This window comes from Peromyscus leucopus, chromosome 4, assembly GCF_004664715.2.
Source record: "Peromyscus leucopus breed LL Stock chromosome 4, UCI_PerLeu_2.1, whole genome shotgun sequence".
Taxonomy (NCBI): Eukaryota; Metazoa; Chordata; class Mammalia; order Rodentia; family Cricetidae; genus Peromyscus; species Peromyscus leucopus.
Window position 1 is genome coordinate 148,605,633 of NC_051066.1, and position 22,810 is coordinate 148,628,442.

General features: G+C 53.2%; 1 protein-coding gene across 1 annotated transcript in view; it reads right to left on the reverse strand.

Moving 5' to 3' along the window:
• Cdh22 (cadherin 22) overlaps window positions 1-22,810 on the reverse strand; it is a 123,793-nt gene that overhangs the window by 58,389 nt on the left and 42,594 nt on the right. The window contains exon 2 of the mRNA XM_028868488.2: window positions 8,767-9,317. Within this exon, the coding sequence (XP_028724321.1) occupies window positions 8,767-9,012 (246 nt within the window). The 5' untranslated portion in view covers window positions 9,013-9,317. The remainder of the gene's footprint in view (window positions 1-8,766; window positions 9,318-22,810) is intronic.

Below are 22,810 nucleotides of genomic sequence, written 5' to 3' on the forward strand. Positions count from 1 at the left end.
GCCCCCATCAGGCACTGTGCAGGGCAAGGAGCACATTCATCTAGATTAGGACTCTAGATAAGAACAAAAAAAGATGAGAACAAACCCCATTCCAGCAAGTTTTGCTCCCCCCCCCCCCCGCCATTTTCCTAGGGAGGCCAGGCAACTGGGAAGCCGCTATGCTCCCTCCCTATGCTCCCCCACTCCATTCTAAAGCCTCTCAGAGGTTTCCAGAGGAAGGCAGAGACTGGCCTTGACTCCAGCATTATCTCCTGTGTGTCTTACATAAATCACTGCGCCTCTCTGAGCCTGCCCCTGCATCTGTAACATGGCATGTCCTCCTAAAGGAGCTGGGTGGACAGTCCCCTAAGGCCCTCGCCAGCTGCCCAGCACCAGCAACATAGGCGGCAGGATGCTGCCCGAGGACCAGGGCTGGAACCAGGTCCCACTGAGCGATGCATGTCCCCCGTGACTACTGCGTCACCAAGAGGTCCAAAAGGCTGGGAGATGGGAGCAGAGAGGGGCTATTTAGGGAAGGTATGGAGGCTTTTTGCTTTTTTTTTTTTTTTTTTTTTTTTTTGGTTTTTCGAGACAGGGTTTCTCTGTGTAGCTTTGCACCTTTTCTGGGACTCACTTGGTAGCCCAGGCTGGCCTCGAACTCACAGAGATCCGCCTGGCTCTGCCTCCCGAGTGCTGGGATTAAAGGCGTGCACCACCACCGCCCGGCTGGCTTTTCGCTTTTTTAGCAACCACTACAAATATACCTGTTGGTACTAGCTAAAACTTAGCCCTGCCTGAGACACATTAAGTATCTGACACACAGAAGCCATGATTACATTACACTAAGCATTCACTATTTATAACCGGGATTTTCCTCTGGTACTGCGAGGCACCAGACCCTGGGCTGTTTCCACTGCACTGGCATCTCTTGGGGTAGGAACCAGCAAGAGCCTGTTCTCTTGCAAACAGAAACACCTAAGGCTTCATCCTCCAATGCACAAATCTCCAAGCAGCCCTGAGCAGAAGAAAACCCATCTGGATTTTAGCTGCTGCTCCTCTCCAAGCCTCCGTGGAGATGGAGCATCAAGGAGACAATCCCTACGGCACTTTTGAGGCCCAGCTGTGGCAGACTTCAGCCCCCTCACCCTCAGAACAGGTGCCAGAAAACTCATCAAGAGGAGGGCCCACCCAGCCACGCAGGAGGAGCCGGGGTGTAAATTCTGTGGTAGAACTTCGTGTCTGAAAGGTGGATCATAGAAGTGCCATTTGGAAGATTGAATGGCCCATAAACATTTTCATATTTCATTAGCCGATTAATGGGCATCTCTCTCTTTTTGGCGACTCTGCTGATTCTCAGCAGAAATTGCCGGGAGTAAATGGAGGCGTCTGGTGGAACCTTTCCGGGTCCCCGTCCTGTTATAGATTGCCCCAATTAATGCCCGTCCTGGGCTCCTTCTTCCTGTCCAGTTACTGTTAATAGATTTCTCATAAGTGGCTGGATTGTAAAAACCTCATAACTCAGTTTAATGCCCCCAATAAAATTATCTCAGATGTCGGCCCTGAATCATTGGCAGCTCCTGGGATGAGGGGATCTGTTTCTGTTTGTATGTACTCTTCTATCACCTTTCGTTGGGGAGATACAGTGGGAAAAGAGGGGTAGGACCTCTCTTAGGGTGCCTCTGTCCACTTCCCATTTGACTCGGCATCTGCTTATTTGATCAGCAAACACTTGAGAGCAGCGTGATAGAAGAGATGAGACTGTGGGAGAATCATCTTCAATGGTGTCCGTCAGAGCCTCGTAAAAATGGCTATTGCATGTCTCGGATGAGGAGACAGTGCACACAGACAGATGTGATCTCGGTCACGTGACTCGGTGTGGAAGCTAAGTTTGGTGTTGGAGCTATGGTGGGTTCATTTTGTCCTTCTGAGTCCTGATTCCCCATCTGAGGCATTCAAGCCTCTTTACTTGGCACAGTAAAGATTACACAAACACTCGGGTCTGGAGAGATGGCTCAGTGGTTAAGAGCTGCTCCTCCCAAGGACCGAGGCTCAATTCCCAGCACCCACACGGCAGCCCACAACTGTAGCTCCAGTTCCAATGGATCCAACTCCCTCACACAGACATACATTCGGGCCAAATACCAATACACACAAAAATTAAGTGACTAAAGGAAAGAAGATGAAATGAACCCATGTTGGCAATGACCCAAGCCCCTGGCCACGGTGCCCTCCTTCCCTCTCTGTATCCTGGAGTTCTGTGATGTACAAGGTCTCAGATCCCTTGACGTTTTACTTTCCTTCTTTCCTTCTTTTTTTATTTTTTATTTTGAGATATGGTCTCAGGTAGTCCAGGTTAGCCTCAAACTCACTAAGTTCCTGAGGATGACCTTGAACTCACGATCTTCCTGCTTCTCCCACTCCCCAAACCCAGGGATGGTATCATCACGGCCCAGCACCCTGATATTTTCCCTTAGACCTCCTTCCCACTCCCAATGAGGGGTGGGGAGGAGGGAGTGGAGCCCAGCATTGATGTCATCAATGTTCTGTGAAGTGTGACATAGCCCTCACATTGGGGACCAGTAGCTGTTCCCCAGGGACTATGTATGGGGTCAGACTGCCAATCAGCCCAGAGAGGGAGGAGCTAAGAGCTCAGAGCTGTGGAGCTGGGCAGGGCTACACCCTGGCTCAGCCCCAGAAGACAGCTCAAGACCCCCAGCTGGAGGTGGGGGCATGGCGCTCTCTTTATAGGGCCGTGGCTCAGCCTAGAAGACAGCTCAAGACCCCCGGCTGGGGGTGGGGGCATGGCGCTCTCTTTATAGGGCGCCTACCCTACTGCCCCTGCTGCAGGCTCTCAGCACACATGTGCAGATGCCTTTGCACGCTCCAAGTGAAGACACCAAGGTGGGCCCGGGTCCACTGAACTCATGAGTGCTGATCTGTCTTCCAGCAGCCTCAGGGAGGTCAATCAGTCAGCTCACAATACCCCCGGTAGAGGATGGGGAGCAAGGGGAGGGGCCCCTGGCTGGGTCTCCGACACCAGTCTTTGCCCTGCAGTTCTCCCTGAGTCTCAGTTCTACCATTTGGAAAAAGACCTAAAATCACACATCGGAAAGGATGATGGGTGTGAAGTCAGGAGCAGCGTAGCCAGCTCCAGCTTTGCCTCCAGCCTGCTGCTGACTGGCCCGGTGAGTGGTGGCCCTTCTCAGAGCCTTGGTTTTCTCATCTGTAGCCATACGGACTGCCATTGCTACCAACAGGTCCCACAGATTCATAAGATAATACGAGCAAGCTCTTCTTCTTCTTCTTCTTCTTCTTCTTCTTCTTCTTCTTCTTCTTTTTTTTTTTTTTCATTTTTTTTCTTCTTCTCTGGTTTTTCAAGACAGGGTTTCTCTATGTAGCTTTGGTGCCTGTCCTGGATCTTGCTCTGTAGACTAGGCTGGCCTTGAACTCACAGAGATCCACCTGGCTCTGCCTCATGAGTGCTGGGATTAAAGGAGTGCGCCACCAGCCGCCCGGCCACAACACATCCCTTTCCTGTCTCTGAACTCAGGAAGGACTAGGAGAGGGTCGTCTAACTCACCCTCCCCACCTTCCTATACAAGGATCAACCACAGATATCGCTACTCTTTGGAGGACTAGAGGCCACCCATCTTCCAGTGCCTTTTCAGTCCAAAGCACCTCCAGGAAGCCCTACCAGACGTGGCCTGCATGGTGGAAGAGCCCAGACCCTCCTCCATGCACAGACCTCTCCCTGCCACACTCCCCCGCAGCTTTTCAGTGCTGTGCTTGGGGGTCCCAGGCGCTGTGGCCTGGGGCACTGGAGAGGTTGATTTGCTGGGTCTGAGCTCCTCAGGCTGGCTGTGCACTGAGACACTAATGGTGCCTGCGGAGAAAATGCAGGAGCGTGGAAGAGCTGAGTGTGCACGCTTGTGAGTGAGTGTGCATGCTTCAGTGCACACATGCACACAAAGTGTGAGATCAAAATCTCCTGGAGGGCACAGCGGAGAGTTCATTCTCCTCTTCACAGTGGTGCCCAACACAGGGCTTGACAGGAAACACGTTGAACATGTGACTAAGGACATGCACTGTCTCTAGAATTTCCTGCCTGCCTGGGATTTCTGGACCCGTTTACCTTCCATATTCCTAAAAAGGTGACACATTCAAGCCTGAAGTTCAAGAGTCACCCATTTCCAAGGGGAAGAAGAGAGTTTTCTCACCTCTCAGTCTCAGGTGGAGGATAGTTACAGGCCTCTTTGGGTGCTCTAAGCACACAATACCAAAGACTTCAGCATGACCTCTGCCTGCTACATCCTCCTCCCAAGAACTCCCCAGTATATTCTATTCTCTCCTCTTATACAGATAGGCAAACTGAGGCCCAGAGAAGGTATGCAGCCTACCTGAAGCTATACAGCTCACAGCAGGCTGTTCCTGTGTGACACGATGTCCCTGTTCTTACTACCGTACCCAGAGTGGCCTGTTTCTGAGGAGGAACCCCCACGCCACCTCATCCCCAAGCCCTGGCCCTCTATCATAAACAACAAAAACATGAGCACGATGGTGCCTCATCCCAGGGGGCTGCAAATGGGATTTACGGGGCCATTAATTACTTCCTCCTAATTAAATCAAAATTAAATGCGAGCAGAGGTAGGGTTTCCTTATTAAAGACAATTAAACGGACAGCGAGGCTATGCAAATAAAGCAAGTCTAGGATTTAAACAGAAAGCAAATCAAATAAAGAGCCTCCCCCGCCCCCCCCCCATGCAAGGGGCCTGTTCACGCAGGCACAACTCGTAAACCAAGAGTTCATCAATTTTCTTTAAATATTAGCAACTTAATTAAATCCACTCTCCTCCCTACTCTAATCCTGCCGTATATCTAAAATAGATCTCACCGCCCACAGGAGTTGGTCATAAGTGCTGACCCCATAATTCAGCCTTTTTTTTTTTTTTTTAAATGTAAAATCCTACAAAATCCACATTCGACTGACAGGAGCCTCGGGGGAAATTACAGTTCAGAAAGGGGATTAGTCAAAGTACCCAGATTTTATGGAAATGCTGGGAGGTTGCTTTGGGGGGGCGTGTTTGAGAAGGTGAGAGGAGGTGGCTGGGAATGCCGACCGACTGACCGGGCAGGGCTGCGCAGGGAGCTTTTGGGGGCCCTCGGAGACAAGCTAACAACTGCAGGGCCTGGTGGTTCCTGTGGGTGCTGACAGGAGCCTGGCGGTGAGTGATGGAGAAGGCGGTTGTGAAATTGGCTACCGTTGGGCACACGGGGTTCACTGCCTGCCTCTGTTGCTAAGCTACCTTTAGAATTCGACAAGGACTGATGCTCAGAGTGACTCCCTGGGGTGGGGAGACCAGAAAGCAGCGATTTCACTAGAACCATGCAGAAGTCCTTTCTCCTGGCAGATCGAGGGGTGTGGCATGATGGGAATGCGCACACACGTGTGTGCACACACTTGAGTACTGTATGTGTGGGTTTGGCTGACTAGGGACAGGTGGCTCAAACAACAAACAAACAAACAAACAAAAACAACCCAAGCTCACATTCTCAGGATTGACAGCTTCCGTTCAGTGAGTGATGGGAAGCTAAGATGTGCCTGGGACCGAACGCAGGGGTTACTAGAACCTGGGTATCTGAACCTGTTTCCAGTCCGCTCACTGGCCACTCACCGGTCTCCCTCCATGAGAAGGCTCCAGGCAAGTGTTTCCAAGCTATGGAACCTTCTCCTTGTTCCCTGCATAGCACCTTCGGGAGGTGGCCTTGGCAGCAGCGGGGCTGAGCTCTATGCAAAGGGCATGGAGGAGGCTGGCAATCCACAGCGGTGATGGAGGCCTGTCCAGTAGATGGGCCAGCACAGTGCTGTAGCAGGGCAGATGCTTAACGTGAATTCTAGACTTGCAGTGGTGTCTGGATACCTGTGGCTTGCCTGATCCTATATCTGTGTTATCATTTGGTCTTGGCACGAATTTCTCCATCCCTGGGCCCCAGTTTCCCCCTTTTTACAATGAAAGGATTTATTAGGGGCCCCTTTTGACAACAAATTGTGGTTCAAGGTGACGGCATGAGGTTTACTCATGCTGTTGAGACCAAAAAAACTGGCCAGGCAAAGAGGCAAACAGCGAGTTAGTGGCTCCACTTCCTATTTAACTGGCTCTACTTCCTGTTTTTAGAGTCTGAGTGGCTGGCTGGGTGCCCCTTGCAGAGAATCCTGCTGTTGGGCCATTGACTACCTGGGCCAGTCACCCTATCTGGCTTTAAGCAGACATTTGAGTCCTCTGGGGCCTCTTTGGGGACCTCAGGCAGGTCCAAGTTTTTGTCTAAGCCTTCCAGGTCTGGACCCTCAGCCTCGGGCTGGCCTTGTCTCCCTGGGGCATTAGAAACCACAACAACAGCTTGGTGAGGTGTTTGCCAAGCAGCATAAGGTTCTGAGCTTGATCCCGGAATTTGGATAAAAAGCCAGGCATGGTACTATGCTCTTGTAATCCCAGGCCAGGGGAAGCAGAGACAGGCAGATCTCCGGGGCTCACTAATCAGCCAGCCCAGGCTCCTTCATGAGTTCCAGACCAGTGAAAGACCCTGTAACAAAGGAGGCAGACAGTTTCCAAGTGTGACAGCCAGAGTCGTCCTCTGGCCTTCAAACACTCAAGAAGCTGCAGGGGCAGGCTTTAACAGATGCCCTGGCCACTCCAGGTCTCTTGCCCTCTCGGCCCTTCGTTTCTCTCTCTACAAAAAGAGAAATGCAGCCGGGCGGTGGTGATGCACGCCTTTAATCCCAGCACTTGGGAGGCAGAGGCAGGAGGATCTCTGTGAGTTTGAGGCCAGCCTGGGCTACAGAGTGAGTTCCAGGAAAGGCTCCAAAGCCACACAGAGAAACCCTGACTCGGAAAACCAAAAAAAAAAAAAAAAAAAAAAAAAAAAAAAAAAAAAAAAAAAAAAAAAAAAAGAGAGAGAGAGAGAGAGAAATGCTTTTTATCTTGCACATGGGCAATTAAATACTTTATACGGGAGTGATAAAGAGGAACCAAGACAAACAAGCCCTGGGCTGAGTGCTTTGTGGGCTCCGTTTCTTTCTTAATCAAGAAGCTGGGCACAGGGGCTCTAAGATCTTGTGTACAGATGAAGAGAGAGGTCTGGGTGTGTGTAAAGATTGGGGTTCAAGGCTATGTGGGGAGCAGGTTAGCCAGAATAAGCTTCCAGAGCTTGCATTCTTAGCTACCAGACCCCCAGGTTCTTGCCCCTCCTCTGCTGGCCTGACAGGGATTTGGTAGTCTCTGCCCTGCCACTAAGCTGCTGGGCCATCCTAAGCAAGGCCTGTGCCTGCCTGAGTGCCCTCTGTGGGATCCAGGCTTTGTTCAGCCGTGGGGACCTCCTTCAGCCCATGCATGGAGGGTGGCGGTTGAGCAGCAGGGACTCAGTGTCAGGACCCAGTGTTTCCTACATACAAATCCACAGGTTTACATGCATTTCTTCCTGTCACTGTCAGGGGTCAGATCTCAGGTTCAGGTAGCACATGTGTGCTCTTGAGTTGGAGTCCCCACTGCCAACCAAAATGTGCTGGCAAGCTGATGGCCCGAACAAAACCCAAAGAACCAGCCCCAGGCAGCACCTTCATCCGATGCTTCATCCATGACCATCTCTGCCGCACCGGCCCCACTTCTGGCAAATCTCCAAACAAGCCACGATCTCCAGGCTTCTGAGTCTACAGAGGTTGCAGCCTCCTTTCATCAGCGTGGTGAGCTCCTACTCCTACGCTAAAACCCAGCTCAGGGGTTTTTTTTCCCCACCATGAAGCCAGTCAACAATCTCATTTAACTGGTGCCTACTGGCTTCCAGGGCTGGTTTGTGAAGATTTATACACCTCAGTGTGTGTGTGATGTGTAAAATCTCAGAGAGCCGTAGAAAGCAGGAGTTGGATCATACTACTATGTCCCCAGTGGCACACCCAGGCCTCACGAGGAGCAGGCGTGCAAAGGATGGACACCAGTCCTCACTTCCTTAAAGCCCCAGAGCCCCAGTCTTCAGCCAGGTTGACCCGCATTTGCTCAGAGTTTGAGGAGGCAGCTTTCATTCATTCTTTTTCTTTCACGCACTTAGTCACAGAACTGTGTGTGACCATCTTTGGTACCAGACACTGAGGACTTCATGGTGAGCAAACGTGCTTTGATGAGAGGCATGCGTCAATTGTACAATCAAGCCAACACGTGTAGAATGGTTGCATTTGAAGGAGATAAAGGGACCTCAGGGGTGAGTGCACAGGTGTGTGTGTGTGTGTGTGTGTGTGTGTGTGTGTGTGTGTGTGTGTGTTTGTGTGTCCGTGTCTGTGTCCTAGCCTGGTGTAGTCAGGGAGGGCTTCTCTGAGGAAGCAGCATTTGAATTGAGATGTGTAGTGAGTGTCAGGTACCTGGTAGGAGGAGGAAGGAGCAAGGAGGAGAGGAGACAGTTTGCGGAGAGGGCAAGGGACACCAGGAGGGTGACAGTGTGGCGGAGGCACAGCCACACAAGACCCCAGCTCTGCAGAGAGCAGGTTCAAGTTCAGGTGTGACCCCAGGTAAGTTACTGAGGTCCAGGACAGCAGTATGGTATGCGTGGACATGATCAGATCTGTGAACTTGCTGGATGCCCCACAGTACCGGGGCATGAGCTGGGCTCCCCCACTGCATCTAAAGTGGAGAGGTAGGGGGCTGTGGAGGGAACATGGGGCAGGAGATAGCTAGAAGCCAGAGGGGACAGGGACTACCGATGGGTGTCCCCAGAGTTGGGGCTGGACAGTGGGCCCCACTTTACCTTGCCCACGTACAGGGGTTCTGTCCCTGTGTACTCCTCGACGACAAAGAATTGGTTCCACACCCAGCCACGCTTCACTCGGCCTGCGCCCAGCTGGTTGTCCTGCTGAGTCCCTGATGATGAGGAGGACGGGCCAGGGGTGCCTGCAGCCCACAGGTGCCCCAGGAGCGGCAGCAGCAGCAGCAGCAGCAGCACAGGCGATAGCGCAGCCCCTGCCCGGAGCACCCCGTCGGGCTGTGGCCTCATTCTTGGCAGCGCGGGCCAGGCCCCGGAGCATGGACGGGAGGCACCGCAGCGCTGCTTGCGTCACATGGTGACCTGAGCCGCGGGGACGCTGGGCTGGACTGGGAGGGGGCGCGGCCGCACCAGGGCATGGACACCTGGTCCTGGCCCGCGCCCCCCTCGCTGAGGTCCCTGGCCCAGTCAACAGACGGCACAGGTGCTGCTCCCGAGTAGGGCCATGGTCTCTGTGTCCAGATGATGTGGTCAGTGGGGGCAAAAGGACCTTGAAGTTCTTCTGGGACTAGGCATCATCCAGATCCATCGGGAGCCTGTGGGACAAAAGAGGAAACATGGGACAGGGTTCTGTCTGAGGGCATGCTGCAATCGTCTTCACCGGTCTTGCTGTAACTAACTAAACACCTGGGGGTCGAGCCCTTGTAAGAACAGACACGATAGGGACATTGATGGCCCACCAGGTAGTAGGCCAGCCTGCCTCCAAGCCCTAACCTTTTCCTAAGACCCCTTCTCCCCATCCCTCATCTCCTCCAGCTGCTGCTCCAGCCCTCAGGCCCCCAAGCCGACTCAGTGGTGGCCTGCCTCGTTCTCCTGCTGAGTTCTCTAGCACAGTGGGAACCTCTGGAGTCCCCACAGAGGCGGCTTCTAGAAGGGTTCCCAGAGCTGGAAGCTCCAGGCTTCCAGAGTGCGGCTTGGGGCTGTTCCTTAGTTCTCCCCAGCAGCAGGAGACCCGGGGGAGCCTGTCGGCAGCTGGCACCTCCACAGCCCTTGTGGGAAGGGAGTCCTAGAGTCCTAGAGGGTGACTCTGGGTAGACACATCCCCTGTGCTGGTGTCTCCACTCCCCCGCTCAGCCTTCCCATCTCCTTCCCACCCTACCCCCCAACACAGGCTGACTGAAGATCCATCATCTAGCCTTCCCTCCGATTCTGCTCTCAGCAAGGGAGGATCTGAGACACTCACGCCTACTGGAGCCATAATGAGGAATAATGGCCTAATGTGGGTGTTTGTGGGACGGCCAGGCTTCTACCAGGAATTTCAGGTACAGAGAAGAATTTCAGGTACAGTTCAGCTCCGTTCAAGAACTTCCTTCTACTGACCTCAGCTCTGAGCCAGGCTGAGTCTAGCTGCTAGGAACCAAGCTAGATAGTCCAGTGTGGGCAGGAGAAAAGAGTATCCCACAACACGAGGGGCATGTGGCCAGTGTCGGGAGAAGACAGACAGAAGACTGAGGGGTGTGAACGGTTGGGAGGGAGAGCAATCAGGGCAACTTCCTGCAGGAAGAGGCCCCTGAGCAGCTGGGAAGGAAGGGGTGGTGTTCTGAGTGCAAGTTAGTTTAGAAGGGGTACAGTAACAGTGCAGAAGGCGTGGCTGGGCAGAGGGCAGGGGTGGGGCCATCTGGAGGATGAGGAAGCACTCTAATGGTTGGGATGGGAAATGTGAACCACCTCCTTGGAACAATGGAGAGTCTTGTGTTATCATGTGACATGAACTGCAGCCCTGGGAGCTGAGGCTCTGCCTCCTGGTGGGGTGACAGATGTGACTCCCCAGGTTCTCAGTGCTGGGGTCTGGGAGCTGGGGCTCTGCCTCCCGGTGGGGTGACAGATGTGACTCCCCAGGTTCTCAGTGCTGGGGTCTCCAGGGTGAGCTGAAGGGTTGCAGATGATGGTCCTAGGTGAACAGCCACAGCGCACAGGAACACCAGGGACAGGTTGTAACGTGCTGCCCCCTCTGCCCCTCTAGGCCCTGCCCAGATCTAACCCAGATCTAACCCAGATCTAGGCCCTGTGGCTGCTCTGCAAGCGACTCCCTCCACAGACCCTGCCCACCCATTCTGTGCTCTGTGTATGACTTCCACCACCCAGGTGTCCCCGCTGTCTCTGCTGCGCCATCGCCTTGGGGAACCTGGCTCCGATTCCTCCTCGCATGATGGCCTGGCTGGTCGTAATGAGGCTGGAGTTATGGGTGAGGAGGGGGTGCCCCCGAAGATTTCATTTCCTGGAGCTTATGAGTTCCCTGCATGTGCCTGCCTCAGGAACTGTTCCCCTGGCTCCGACAGGCAGTTGCAAGGCTGCCTGGTGCTGCAGCAATGTGTGTGTGGGGGGAGGGGGCAGGGGTGTGTGGGGTTGGGGACTGGAGATTTACTGGGAGGCTGGGGCCACTTGGTGGGTGTGGGCCCGGGAAGCTCTCCCAGCGCTTGCAGGCACCGGGCTGCCCCTGGCTCACTCTCCTTTCATTTCTTTGTTTATAACACCTCCCATAAGGGGGAGCAGCACCCTGGGAGTCAATCACTCGTTCATTCATCAAGCAGTACTGTCGAACGCAATCTAGGAGACAGAAAAGAATCTCATTCATTCATTCATTCTCTCACTCATTCAGTACACTTTTAGCATCTGTGTGAGGCAGCAGGAGGAACCAGTTACTAGGAGAGAGACACTGTTTCTGGTTGTTCCTTTACTCTCCCCATAAACATCTACCAGCACTTCCCTGATACCAGCTCCCTCATGGGGCGCTGGGGACACAGCGATAAACAGAGTCCAGGCCTTCAGGGAACTGACCTTCGGGTCTGTGGGGAGGGGAGCAGAGCATAAAGGATTCAATCCACAGCATCATTTCAAGTATTAAGAGTAGGGATGGAAAGAAGACAAAACATGGCGGAAAGGCTGGAAGGAGTGGAGAATTATGGGTAGGGGTGAGGGTGGGGTCTCAGAGGAGTGACTGAGAATGGCTGAGACTAGAAGGGTGAGGGGAAGCCAGACACCGAGCAGCGATGTTGTCCTGAGGCTGGAGTGAGCAGAGGTTCACTTGAAGCTCAGGTGCTGGAGGGTTTTGTGTATGTGGAATCGGGCATGAGGTGGGGGTGTGCACTTGGCGGGACCCTGCTGAAGCCTGCACTCAGATTCCTACTTCAGAGTTGAGTTCCAAAGCACTACCTGAAAGTTGCACAAGACTACCCAGGCCAGAGTAGACCTTGAACCCGGGACTTGGACTCTCCTTGGTACAAAGGGAGTGGGAAAGGGCACCCCTCCAGGGGGGTGAAGCCCCCACTGGGTGCACGTGGCAGGAGGAAGCTGACCCTCTGTGCAGGCTCACCCCTGGACCCTGCCTTCCATCCTCCCTTCCTCTGCCCTGGGCCTTTGTACCTCAGCCTCCAGGCCCTCCCTCCAGCAACTGGCCAGCTTCCCTGGCTGCCTGCCAGCTCCTTGCACTCAGCACAGCCTGCCAGGGCTACAGCAGCCAGACCTCCTCCCTCCTCCCCTGCTTCAGCTTTGCCCGAGGGCCCCCACAGGACCCTGCCCTGGCATTCTGTCTGACCTGGAGGACAGCAGTGGAGGCTCCTCCCATTCTCCTTTGGCTCTGCGTGAGCCTCTGGGCATGTTGGTGGCCTTCCCCTGGCCGTGGAGATCAACTTCCTGCACGAAGCTGTTTAACCCCAAGTGAGATTAAGAGACTGAGTCCTGGCCAGGCTCAGTGGATGCTGGCCTTGCTTTACCTGCTGTTCAGCCTGGCCTGTGCAGCGCGTCCATCCATTCAGGGTGCATGCGCATTGCATACACACCCGTTTCACACCGGGCACCCTCGTAGGTCACAAAGGTCATGAGACTCTGCTAGTCACTGATCTGGGCTCAGCAGAAATAAACAGACACCTTGCTTTGTGAAGAGGAAAGACAGGTGTGAGCAATGGACATGTCTGACGCAGTTTGGTTTTGGTTTTGAGGGCCGCTGTGGGGGTTGGGAACTTAAGGGAGGGCTCGGGTCATTGTGAAGAATTAATACAGATCTCGAGACTGGGATCAGTTCCTTGGGAGACAGTGTAAGTGAGCGACCCCCAAATCCTTGTTTCTGGCTTGCTCTTTTCACCCATCATAGCACCCTCATCATAGCCTTGGACTTCCCAACCTCTCGGACCATGGACGGAAACAAACTGTTGTGAGGTTTTTGTTTGTTTGTTTTGAGACATGTCTCACCCTGTAGCTCTGGCTAGCCAGGAACTCACTATGTAGACCAGGCTGGCCTCAAACTAACAGATCTACCAGTCTCCGCCTCTTGAGTGCTGGGATCAAAGTCATGCGCCACTGTGCCTGGCTACCTCTTTTATTTATAACTTATTCAGTCTCCAATATTCTGTTATAATAACAGAAAACTGTATTAGATGATGGTCAAGTGTTACAGAGAAAACAAGGCAGGGAAACAGGGCTGGGGGAGTATTTATGCATTCTGTGCCATCTATCCATCCACTTATCTGTCATCTATCAACTTATCAATCATTTTGAATGATAATTTGTACAGAGTGGCTGGGGAAGGTCTTGCCATTAGGATGCTATTTGAAAAGAGATCTGTTCAGGCAGAAAGGGGATGCCATAAAACTACTGTGAGTGTGCTGGCCCGAGGTAGAGAGGCAAGAACACAGGCCCTGGAGACCAAGCATGTTGGAAGTGAGAGACTCTCGGGGAGCCTGGTGTGGTAACATGGGCAGCGGGTGGGGACCAAGAGTATGGAGGTAGGGGTGATGAAACTGTGGGATCGCTCCAGTTTTTACTGGGAGATGGGACCCTAGGTAGGTTTGAGCACAGGTGTATGGCCGGCACACACTGACATAGACACATGTACACACGAGAGTGTAAGCGGGTGCTGAGAAGCACGGCTTGACAGTGGGAGGTACCGACAGGTCTGAAAGGGGGTGCATGTGGCCTGACCACGGCACAGTGAGGTTTCCCCTGGTGGAGCTGAAGAGACCGTGAGAGGTGCGAGGAAAGGGGGAGGCTCATGATGCCGCCTCACAGTCGCGTCTGGATGCAGTGTGTCAGCACGTTGGTTGGACAGCTGGCAGCCTGTGGAAAGCAGCGCTGTGCTGCACCGGGCTCAGGTGCCCAGGGCTGAGCTCCAGCTGTAGGGCGAGCTTGAGTTTCGAACAAGGAATTCAGGTGAGATTCAAGGAGCAGTCAGCATGGCTAGAGAGGAGGGACCAGCAAGGACACGAGGGGCTGTGGTCTGCCTCCGGGTTGCCATAGGGAAACCACTGTCCAAAGGGGAGAGCTGTCCATCCATCCGTCTGTCCGTCCAGCTGTCCATCCATTCGTCTGTCCATCCAGCTGTCCATCCATCCGTCTGTCCATCCATCCATCCATCCATCCATCCATCCATCCATCCATCCATCCATCCATCCTTTCATTCACTCATTTAGCCAGTCAGCCATTCATTCATTCATCTACTCATTTAACTATTCATTCATCCAATCTATCTATCCAGTTACCCACTCATCCATCCATTCAGCCATATGTACATTAATCATCCATCTATCCATTCTTCCCCAAACCCTCCAAACACCCCCTAACAAGCCAGACAGGGAGCTCAAGATTCCTGGAACGATGGTGACATAAAGACACACTCCTTCCCTTAAGAAGTCCCCATCTGGGCGCTAGAGCAGTCTCCCAGCACTTTCCTTGCACTGGGGAAATGTACCGCTTCCCATTTATCTCTTCAGCAGTATGTACTGAGTGTTGACTGTGAGCCAAGCCCTGTGGGTTAGACGCCCCGGGATGAGCGGCAGAGAGCATTTAGAAGAAATAAAAAGCAAGTACAACAGCAAAGCATGGAGATCAGGCCATGGGGAGTGGAGGATTCAGGCGTGGGTGGGAGGGGAGGCAAGAAGTCACAGAGAGAGAGAGAGAGAGAGAGAGAGAGAGAGAGAGAGAGAGACTGGGCAGAGGAGCCTGAGGACAGGAGCAGGGGCCGTGGACATGGCAGCCTGGCTGGGGCCTGTGGTGACTAAAAAGGGTGATGGGGAGTAAAAAGTCGCAGCTGGCTGGGACGCCCTGGCTTGACTTCTGTCCTTTCTTGTTTCTGTTTCGTTTCAACACCCACTCTTACAGGGGCCTTGTGTGTGCAGCCTCTGCTCTGTGAGCAGTGACTAGTGTACACCAGTAAGAGCCCCCTTCCTCCTCCCCACCAGTAATTGGTTTACGGAGTGTCCTATAATACAATTCTGGTCAATAAAATATAAAGGGCCATCTTCTGGGAAGCTTCTTGGAAAATATTTCTATTAGTAAAAGGGGATGCCTTAAGGAGAAAGTTTTTGTTTTCTGAGTGTGTGAGTAGGTGATGACTGGAGCCACAGCAGCCATTTTGGAATGGTAAAGAGAGCTATTCCAGCTTGGAAAGTTCCCCTAAGAAAAGATGGAGAAATTTGTGTCTAATGGTATTGTAGAACCACTACGTTAACCTGCCCTGGTTTGGGGTCCAGGTCTAGGGCTTGCTTCCTCTAGATTCTCATTCCCCCTTCCCAAGAATACCCTTAGATCAGTCTAGCTGAGTCTACATCTTAGACTTGCTGTCCATTGTGAGGACAAGCTTCTAAGCACCAGAGACCACACTCATTTCCAGAGTGAAGCACACATCGGGGCCTGGGAGGGACTCAGGAGAGGCTTGCTCCAGAGTTCAGCCACTGCCTGGGAGAAGGTGACCTTCCCAGCACAAAAGAGCTCTGACTCGGCTGTCCTCAGCTCTGCCTGTACTCTGGGCATAACCACTGCCTCTCTGCTATTTCTGTCCATCCGCATTCTGCCGTAGTGGCCGGCATGTCCTGTCTGGAGTCCTCAGTACCCTGGCACTGCCACCGCCGAGGCACGAGTGCCAGCTCTCCTTTGTCATCTGGCTGTCTCCCTGGGGACAGACAAGGGCTTTTCCTGCCTGTTTGACGTTCGTCTCCCAGTCGATGATTCTCCCGGGAGCCAGGAGCGGTCTGGGCACAGTGACTTCCAGACAGGACAAAGTAGGAGAGATTTAATGTGCAGCCTGGGGCTGGTCACATCAGACTGCTCCTCCAGACTCCAGGTCATCTCCCAGCCCCGGCTGGAGGGGTAGGATCAAACCCTTAGCACCCCTGAGGCCACATGACCAGGCCTGGGTACCCCACTGTTTCTCTGAGCTTCACTGTTCTCGTCTGCAACCCGCTGTGCTGACCTTAGGCGGACAAGGCTGGATGCGGAGGTTGATGCTGGAGAGGAAGCTGGTGTTGAGCAGTCGTGTTGGAGGGCCCGCAACACCTGTCTCTGGTCATCTGCTGACTTCCCTTGGGCTCCTATTACATACCAAGTATCCCGGCTGGAAAAGAGGCTCGGAGAGACTGTCCAGACATCAGTGTCCACACGCTTACTCATTAATTCGCTCATACATTGTGTGAACAATTGCTAGCCAGGCCCACATGTGACGGATGTTGGGGTCCTGTGCCAAGGAGAGCAGAGACAGGATTTGATGGACACAGTGGAAGACGGCTGCCTGAGCCCTAGGGAGGGGCTAGTGTTTGGGGCAGAGGGATGCAGGGTAGGGATGGTCACTCATTCATTCCCTTGCTCCTTCCCCTGGCATTGCGGGCTCACTGCTGTCCTCTCTCCATGCCCTCCTGGCTCCCAGGGCCGCCAGTGGGCGCTTTGCCTGCCAGGCTGGCACCTGTCTGCCCTATCCAAGTCCCAAGGGCACCATGCCTGCTGGATCCTGGACCTGGAGCACACAGTGTCCAGCTGCAGCCTGCTCCCTGGGGGACATTATTTCCACCAGCTTAGTTCTCATCCTTGGGGAGGACGGGTCCCAGCGCCCTCGGCAGGAGCAGTGAGGCACGGAGGGTGATGGGCCAGCCATCCTGTGCCTGCCTCCCTCTCAGAACCCCGGGTAGACGGGAACGTAGTGCTGTAAACAAGAAGCCAGCTGGTGCAGCCTCAGGAAGCTTGCTAGACACGGAGCATGAGCTTGCTAGATACATGTGTTGCCAGAGCAGGGTCACATCCCCTGCACTGGAGCTGCTGTGGGATCAGGGTCTTCCAGGACTTCTCAGTTTGGAAGCCAGATGTACCCAGTGGGGAAAGATGGGAGACAGAGAGGTGGGATCCGAGCTGGATCCTTCACCTTCTGACACAACATACCCTCACATGTGCAAAGGCCGCCCAGGGTTTCAGACACCTCATCTAAGCAGCGGAGCATGCTCTGGGGCACCATCAATGAGTTCAAAACCTCCCCGGCCTCTTTCTCTGGAGTCAAGCTGGGTTCATCTGTCTCCATGTAGGTCACAGGCTTTGCCTGCTCCTTGGGAGGTGGCCACTGCTTTTTCAGGTAAGGAAACTGAAGCACAGAGAGGTTGTGTGACTTGCCCAGGTCACACCATGACTTGCTGTGGAGCCTAGATTTGAACTCTGATCTGTTGCATCTAAGGCAGAGACTGTTTGCCATTACACATGTGGCCACCCCCTCAGGACCCAGACTTACATTCTCTACACATCATCACTGCCTGGTACCCATCTCTAGGTACAGATACGCTGGCTCTGCTCTGGATCTGAAATTCCTGCTAGGTGCTCACGCATGGAAGGCTCCAACCCCAGTGAGGGGGTGGCCAGAGGTGGGGGCCTTGGGGGATGATTGGATCATGAGTGCTCTGACCTCATTAGTAACCAACCATTGCTTAGATTAACTCAGTGGGCTGTGGGAAAAGGCAGGTCACTGGGTTTTTGAAGGACATTGTTACGGAATATTTGTGTACACTATAAAGATGGGTCTCTGCCTAAAGCACCTTCTGATTGGTTTAATAAAGAGCTGTGCAGCCAATAGCTAGGCAGGAGAGGATAGGTGGAATTTCCGGGAAAGAGAGAGGAAGAGGAGAGGAAATCTAGGTGTGTGGAGATGCCAGGAGTTGCAGAGCGAGTCATACATACAGTACAGAGGAGAGGTGACCGAGGCATGAGGCAAAAGCGTAGATTAATAAATACAAGTTAATTAAGTTATAAGAGCTAGTTGGGGAAAAGCCTAAGCTAAGGCCAAACTTTCATAATTAATAATAAATCTCCATGTTACTGGGGAGCTGGTGGTCCCACAAAGGAAAGTCTGACTCCATTTGAGAAAGCTTGCTACAGGACAGACTTCCCTTTTGTCTCCCTGGTTGTTTCCTTATCACTGCATAGTGAGTAGCTTTTCCCTACCGGGACACTCCGAACCAGTCTACCATGGCCAAAAAAGCCTTTGAGACCCTGAGGCAGACCTTTGCTCTTGAAAGCAGACCTGCCTAAGAGTTCCCTCATGGCAGCAGGATGCACTGACCAATAGCAGCTAACCTGACATTGCTGTTTAGGATGCTCATGTGCTATGGGATGGTCCTTCTGTATGCTGTGAATATGTATTTCTCTCGTTGGTTGATAATAAAGTTGTTTTGGCCTATGGCAAGACAGGATAAGGTTAGGTGGAAGAATCAAACTAGAATTCAGAGGGAGAGGGGCGGGGTCAAGATAGACGCTGCGAGCTGCCCAAGAAGCAGGATGCTGGAGGACCTGTAAGCCTCGGACCATGTGGCAATAAACAGATTAATAGGAATGAGTTAATTTAAATGTAGGAGCTAGTTAATAATAAGCCTGAGCCATTGGCCAAACATTTATAATTAATATAAGCTTCTGTGTGATAATTTGGGAAGCAACTGCTGGGTATTTGGGAGTTGCTGGTGGGACAGAAACTCCCCTCCGACTGCACTCATGCCTCAGGGCCTTTGCTCCTGTCTTTAAGGCTGGGCATGCCCTTCCGTCTTGCCCAGTGAGACTGTCCCTCAATCAATCCCTCCATCTCCTCCTAGCCTAGGGAGCTCACAGTCTCCTGAGGCCAGGACTCAGGAACTGGCTTTATGTGGGTTTCAGCATTGGCTTGCTGGCTGTGGGGACCTCAGGGTCTGTCCTCTCCCACTCATTCCCACTTTATTGCAGGGCTCTGGACATTTGAGGGGCTTGAGAAAGGAGTCACGGCTGCTTGGCTGCATGGTCCAGGGTAAGAAGGACAGGAAGGGCGGGGCTGTTGCTGCTCAGCCTCCTTCCCCAAGCTGCAGGGCTGCAGTCTCCTTTCCCTCTGCCTCTTCCGTTTATGGACTCATGAAATATTAACTGAGCAGCTACTACATGCCAGACCCCTACTGGAGGCTGAGGAGTCCGTTGAGCTGGGTCTGTGTCCCATGACTGCCTCCCATCCTGTGTATGTACATGCATGCACTCACTCATATGCTGATTACACACACACACACACACACACACACAATTCCCAATTGGGTTAACCTCTGTATAGATAAAACACAAGCACCCCCACATATGTATAAGGAACACAACCTCACTGTGGGTGGACGAACTGGTTACAGAATGGTCCCCTGGAAAGGCCTCAGAGGCACAACTCTCCGGGGCCCGTGAGATGCACTCAGGGACAGTCTAAAGAACATTCCGGGCCAAGGTGGCGAGCTGAAAGGTCATGGCCAGGTTGCAATAAAAACTACCCCAGTTTGATGAGGTGATGCAGACCTATAATCCTAGTGTGTGGAAGGTGGAGAGGGAGTTCAAGGTCATCCTCAGTTACTTAGTAAGTTTGGGGCTAACCTGAGCTACAGGAGACTCTGTCTTAAAAAAAAAAATAACTAGCCACAGTGTAGAGGGGATACAGGGCTTGGGATTTGGGCTGGAGAGCCAGAAGGTGGGAAATCGTCCTGCGTAGAGGGACGTGAGTGAGCTTGTGTTTAAAGAGGCGGCTGTGGCTGTGAGTTGAGGAACAATGTGGAAGGCAGAGGTGGAGTCTGGGGAAGACAGCGGAGGTGGTTCAGACCTGGGAGGCCGCAGTGGGGTGAGAGAAACTGACAGCTCTGAAATATTTAGGAAGCAGAGCAGAGCAGACTCCATGATGGATTGACCTGAGGGGAGGTGGGAGGAGGCAGCCCGAGGACGGCTTCCCGGTTTTATTTTTCTGTTTTCGCTGACATTTATTGATCACCTACTAAGAGCAAGGCACATCCTGGACCTCACAAGCACCACCTTCTCTGTTCCTCATGTGACCCTATAAACCCAGTCATTGTCCTCATGGCCTCCTCTCACTCTGGGAAGGAGGCTATGGGAAGCAGGACGCAGGTCCTGGGGGAAACAACCTCCGCAGGTCACGGCTGCAGAAAAGGAAGACGAGCAGGCAGGCAGCATGCGTCAGTGTAGATTATGCTGGGCCACACTCGCAGAGCCTCTCCTTCGTGCCAGGCACGGAGTCACCCAATTAGCTAATAATAAGAGGTGACAGCTAAACGCGGGACAGGCCACATCCGCCCTCTCGCTGCATTCTCTAAACAGCTCTCTTTCAAATTTCTATCACAGAAAGGAGGGCCAGTGGCTCAGAGAGGCTGAGGACTTGCTCAAGGTCACACAGCTAGTTAGTGGTAGATCTGCAATTCCCACAGGCTGTGGCCTGCAAGGACGGATAAAGATGGGCAAGAGGGGGTGCTGCAGGGGCTGCTGGGAAGGGCGCACTTGACTTTGGACCCTACTCTTCTCTGACAGTGGCATACCCAAGCCTGTGTCCAGACTCCATGTCAGCGAGGAGCTCTGTGGGTCCGGAACCGTACCCAGGCATGCACAGGCATGCGCCCACACAGCACGTCCCGGGGCTGACCGCTGCTCACCTGCCGGGGCCAGCGTGCTCACCCTCCGTCCCAGGGGTCGGGGTTATACCTGCCTCGGGCCCCGCCCCCGCCCTGCCCACATGCGGTGCCGCAGGCAGAGCCTCGCTGTACATCATGTTGACAGTAGAAATTACATCCCGGCTGCTGTTTTACACCGTGCCCTGTCAGAACTCACCGCAGCCCAGTGATCAGGACAAATTGAATACCATCCTGGCCGTGTCAATATTTATTCCATTTTACAAACGTGGCTGGATGGGGGGCAGGGACCCGCTGAGGTGCCAGCCGCAAGGCCCCAGGAGGCTGTCCCCCCCCTCACAGTGGGTCCCGTCTCCCTTTTCTCTCCCCCGCCCCCTCCCCTCCTCCTGGATTTTCCATAATCGGTTAAAATTGAATTTCAGTCTCGACGCTGAAAACGGCACAAATCATTAACACATGCTGTAACTAATAATTACAAAATGGAAAAATGGATTCCCCCTTCGATCAAAACTCTGCAAGTCACCCTCTCCCCCAGAAGCCCCGCCCTCTGTCCCCTGAGACCTAGCAACAGGTTCCCCTGCCCGGCCTTTGAGACTAGCCCCTTGATTTGCCTGTCTGGGACCACTTCGCGAGCATTCCTGCCCAGCCAGCTGTTTTGTTGATTTATGATCTTTTGAGCTCCTACTGTATACACTCTTTGGGTCTTTCCTACTGTATACACTCTTTGGGTCTTTCCTACTGTATACACTCTTTGGGTCTTTCCCTCTACATTGCTCTGATCTCTTGTATAGTGCATCCCCTCCCTGCTCCGGCCCTCTGCGGTCTTCCTGTCCTCCTCTTCTTCCTCATTTCCTTCCTGCTCTCCCTTCCTATTCCCCTCCCCCCCCACACACACACCTTTTTCTCTTCCCCTGTCTCACTTTCTTGGCTGTCTGTACCCTGTATGTGCCCTGACTGCTACTCTGAGGGCTCTGCACACTCTTACTGAGCATACACTTGGTCCCAGCTCCTCCGTGCTGCTGGGGTCTTGACAGCTCCTCTTGGACGCTCTCTCCTTTCCAAAGCTGCTGGAGTAGGGTAGCTACAATCAGAGCAGGGTCCCCGGGACACAGAGAGGTCCCCGTCCAAGAAACTTCACTCAAGATGAACTTGTCTCCCAGAATACAAGAGAACAGAGGGACCTGAAGGACCCTGCAGCCAAATTCAGAAGGGAGCTGGGCGTGCAGACAGGAGCCTAACCCCTCCTGCCTTAGCTCTGCCATTCAAGGTCTCAACCACTGTCCGCTGTGGACCTTGCGTGGGGTCTCACCAAGCCAAGGCAAAGGAGAGGTGTAAACGGAGGGGGACTAGGAATCATGGAGGGAGCACCTGGATACCCCAGGGGTTCATGTGACACATTCCTGTCAGCCTGCCTCCCGGTCTCAGAAGCTGCATGATGAGGCTCATATTCAGGGTAGTTAATTTTTACTGTAACCCAAGCTGATGACATTAAAGCGTCTGTGCCTTTGCGGTATAGAAGAAAGCTCCCTGGGCAGGAAGGTGGGGTAGGTGGACTGGAGCTTGGCTCTGATACCGCCATGCTGGGTGACCTTGGGCCAGTCTCTGCCTTCTCTGGACTTTTTACAATAGAAGGTCATAATTGGTTCCCAGGATTTATCTCCGGACCGTGGTGGCCACATACCGAGAGCTTATTCGGAATCCAGGTCCCCGCCCTGGAGCATCTGATATAGTGACTGTGACAGTCACGTTGTTAAAGGACACAGAGTACTTCCAGAACTTTCCACAGGCTAAGAAGACATGAACGTTGGAGGAATTCAAAGGAAAAGCGTGTACTTTCTGCCTACTGGGCTGAGGCCTCTACAGGGCTTCCAGTGCTACCCAAGTCACCAGGGAGCTGATGGTCACCTCTAGAAACTGGGGCACAGAGAGGTGGAGTCACTTGACTGGGGTGACAGCTAGCCAGGAAGCGGGAAAGCCAGGACCTGGGGGAGGAAGTCTGGTCACACAACCTGGCTGCTCTGGGAAGGTTCTGTAGCAGCTCTTGGCACAGAGCAGCCAGCCCTGGGCAGGGAATTGGGCACCAAGTACCCACTGCAAGCGTGACTCTGAACCAAGGGTACATGCTCCAGCTTCCTCCTGTAACCAGGGCAAGGGCTTACTGTTGATTAGTTTGCTTACTTATTTTTTGTGTGTGTGTACATGTTTATTTGTACACGTGTATGGGTATATGCATGGGGGTGCACATGCGTGTGTGCGTCTGTGCGTGTGCATGCACGCTCAAGTGCACATAGAGGCCCGAGGTTGATGTCCAGTATCTGCCTTTTCTACTTTATTCTTTTTATGTGTGTGGCTGTTTTGCTCACACACGTGTCTGTGTTCCACAC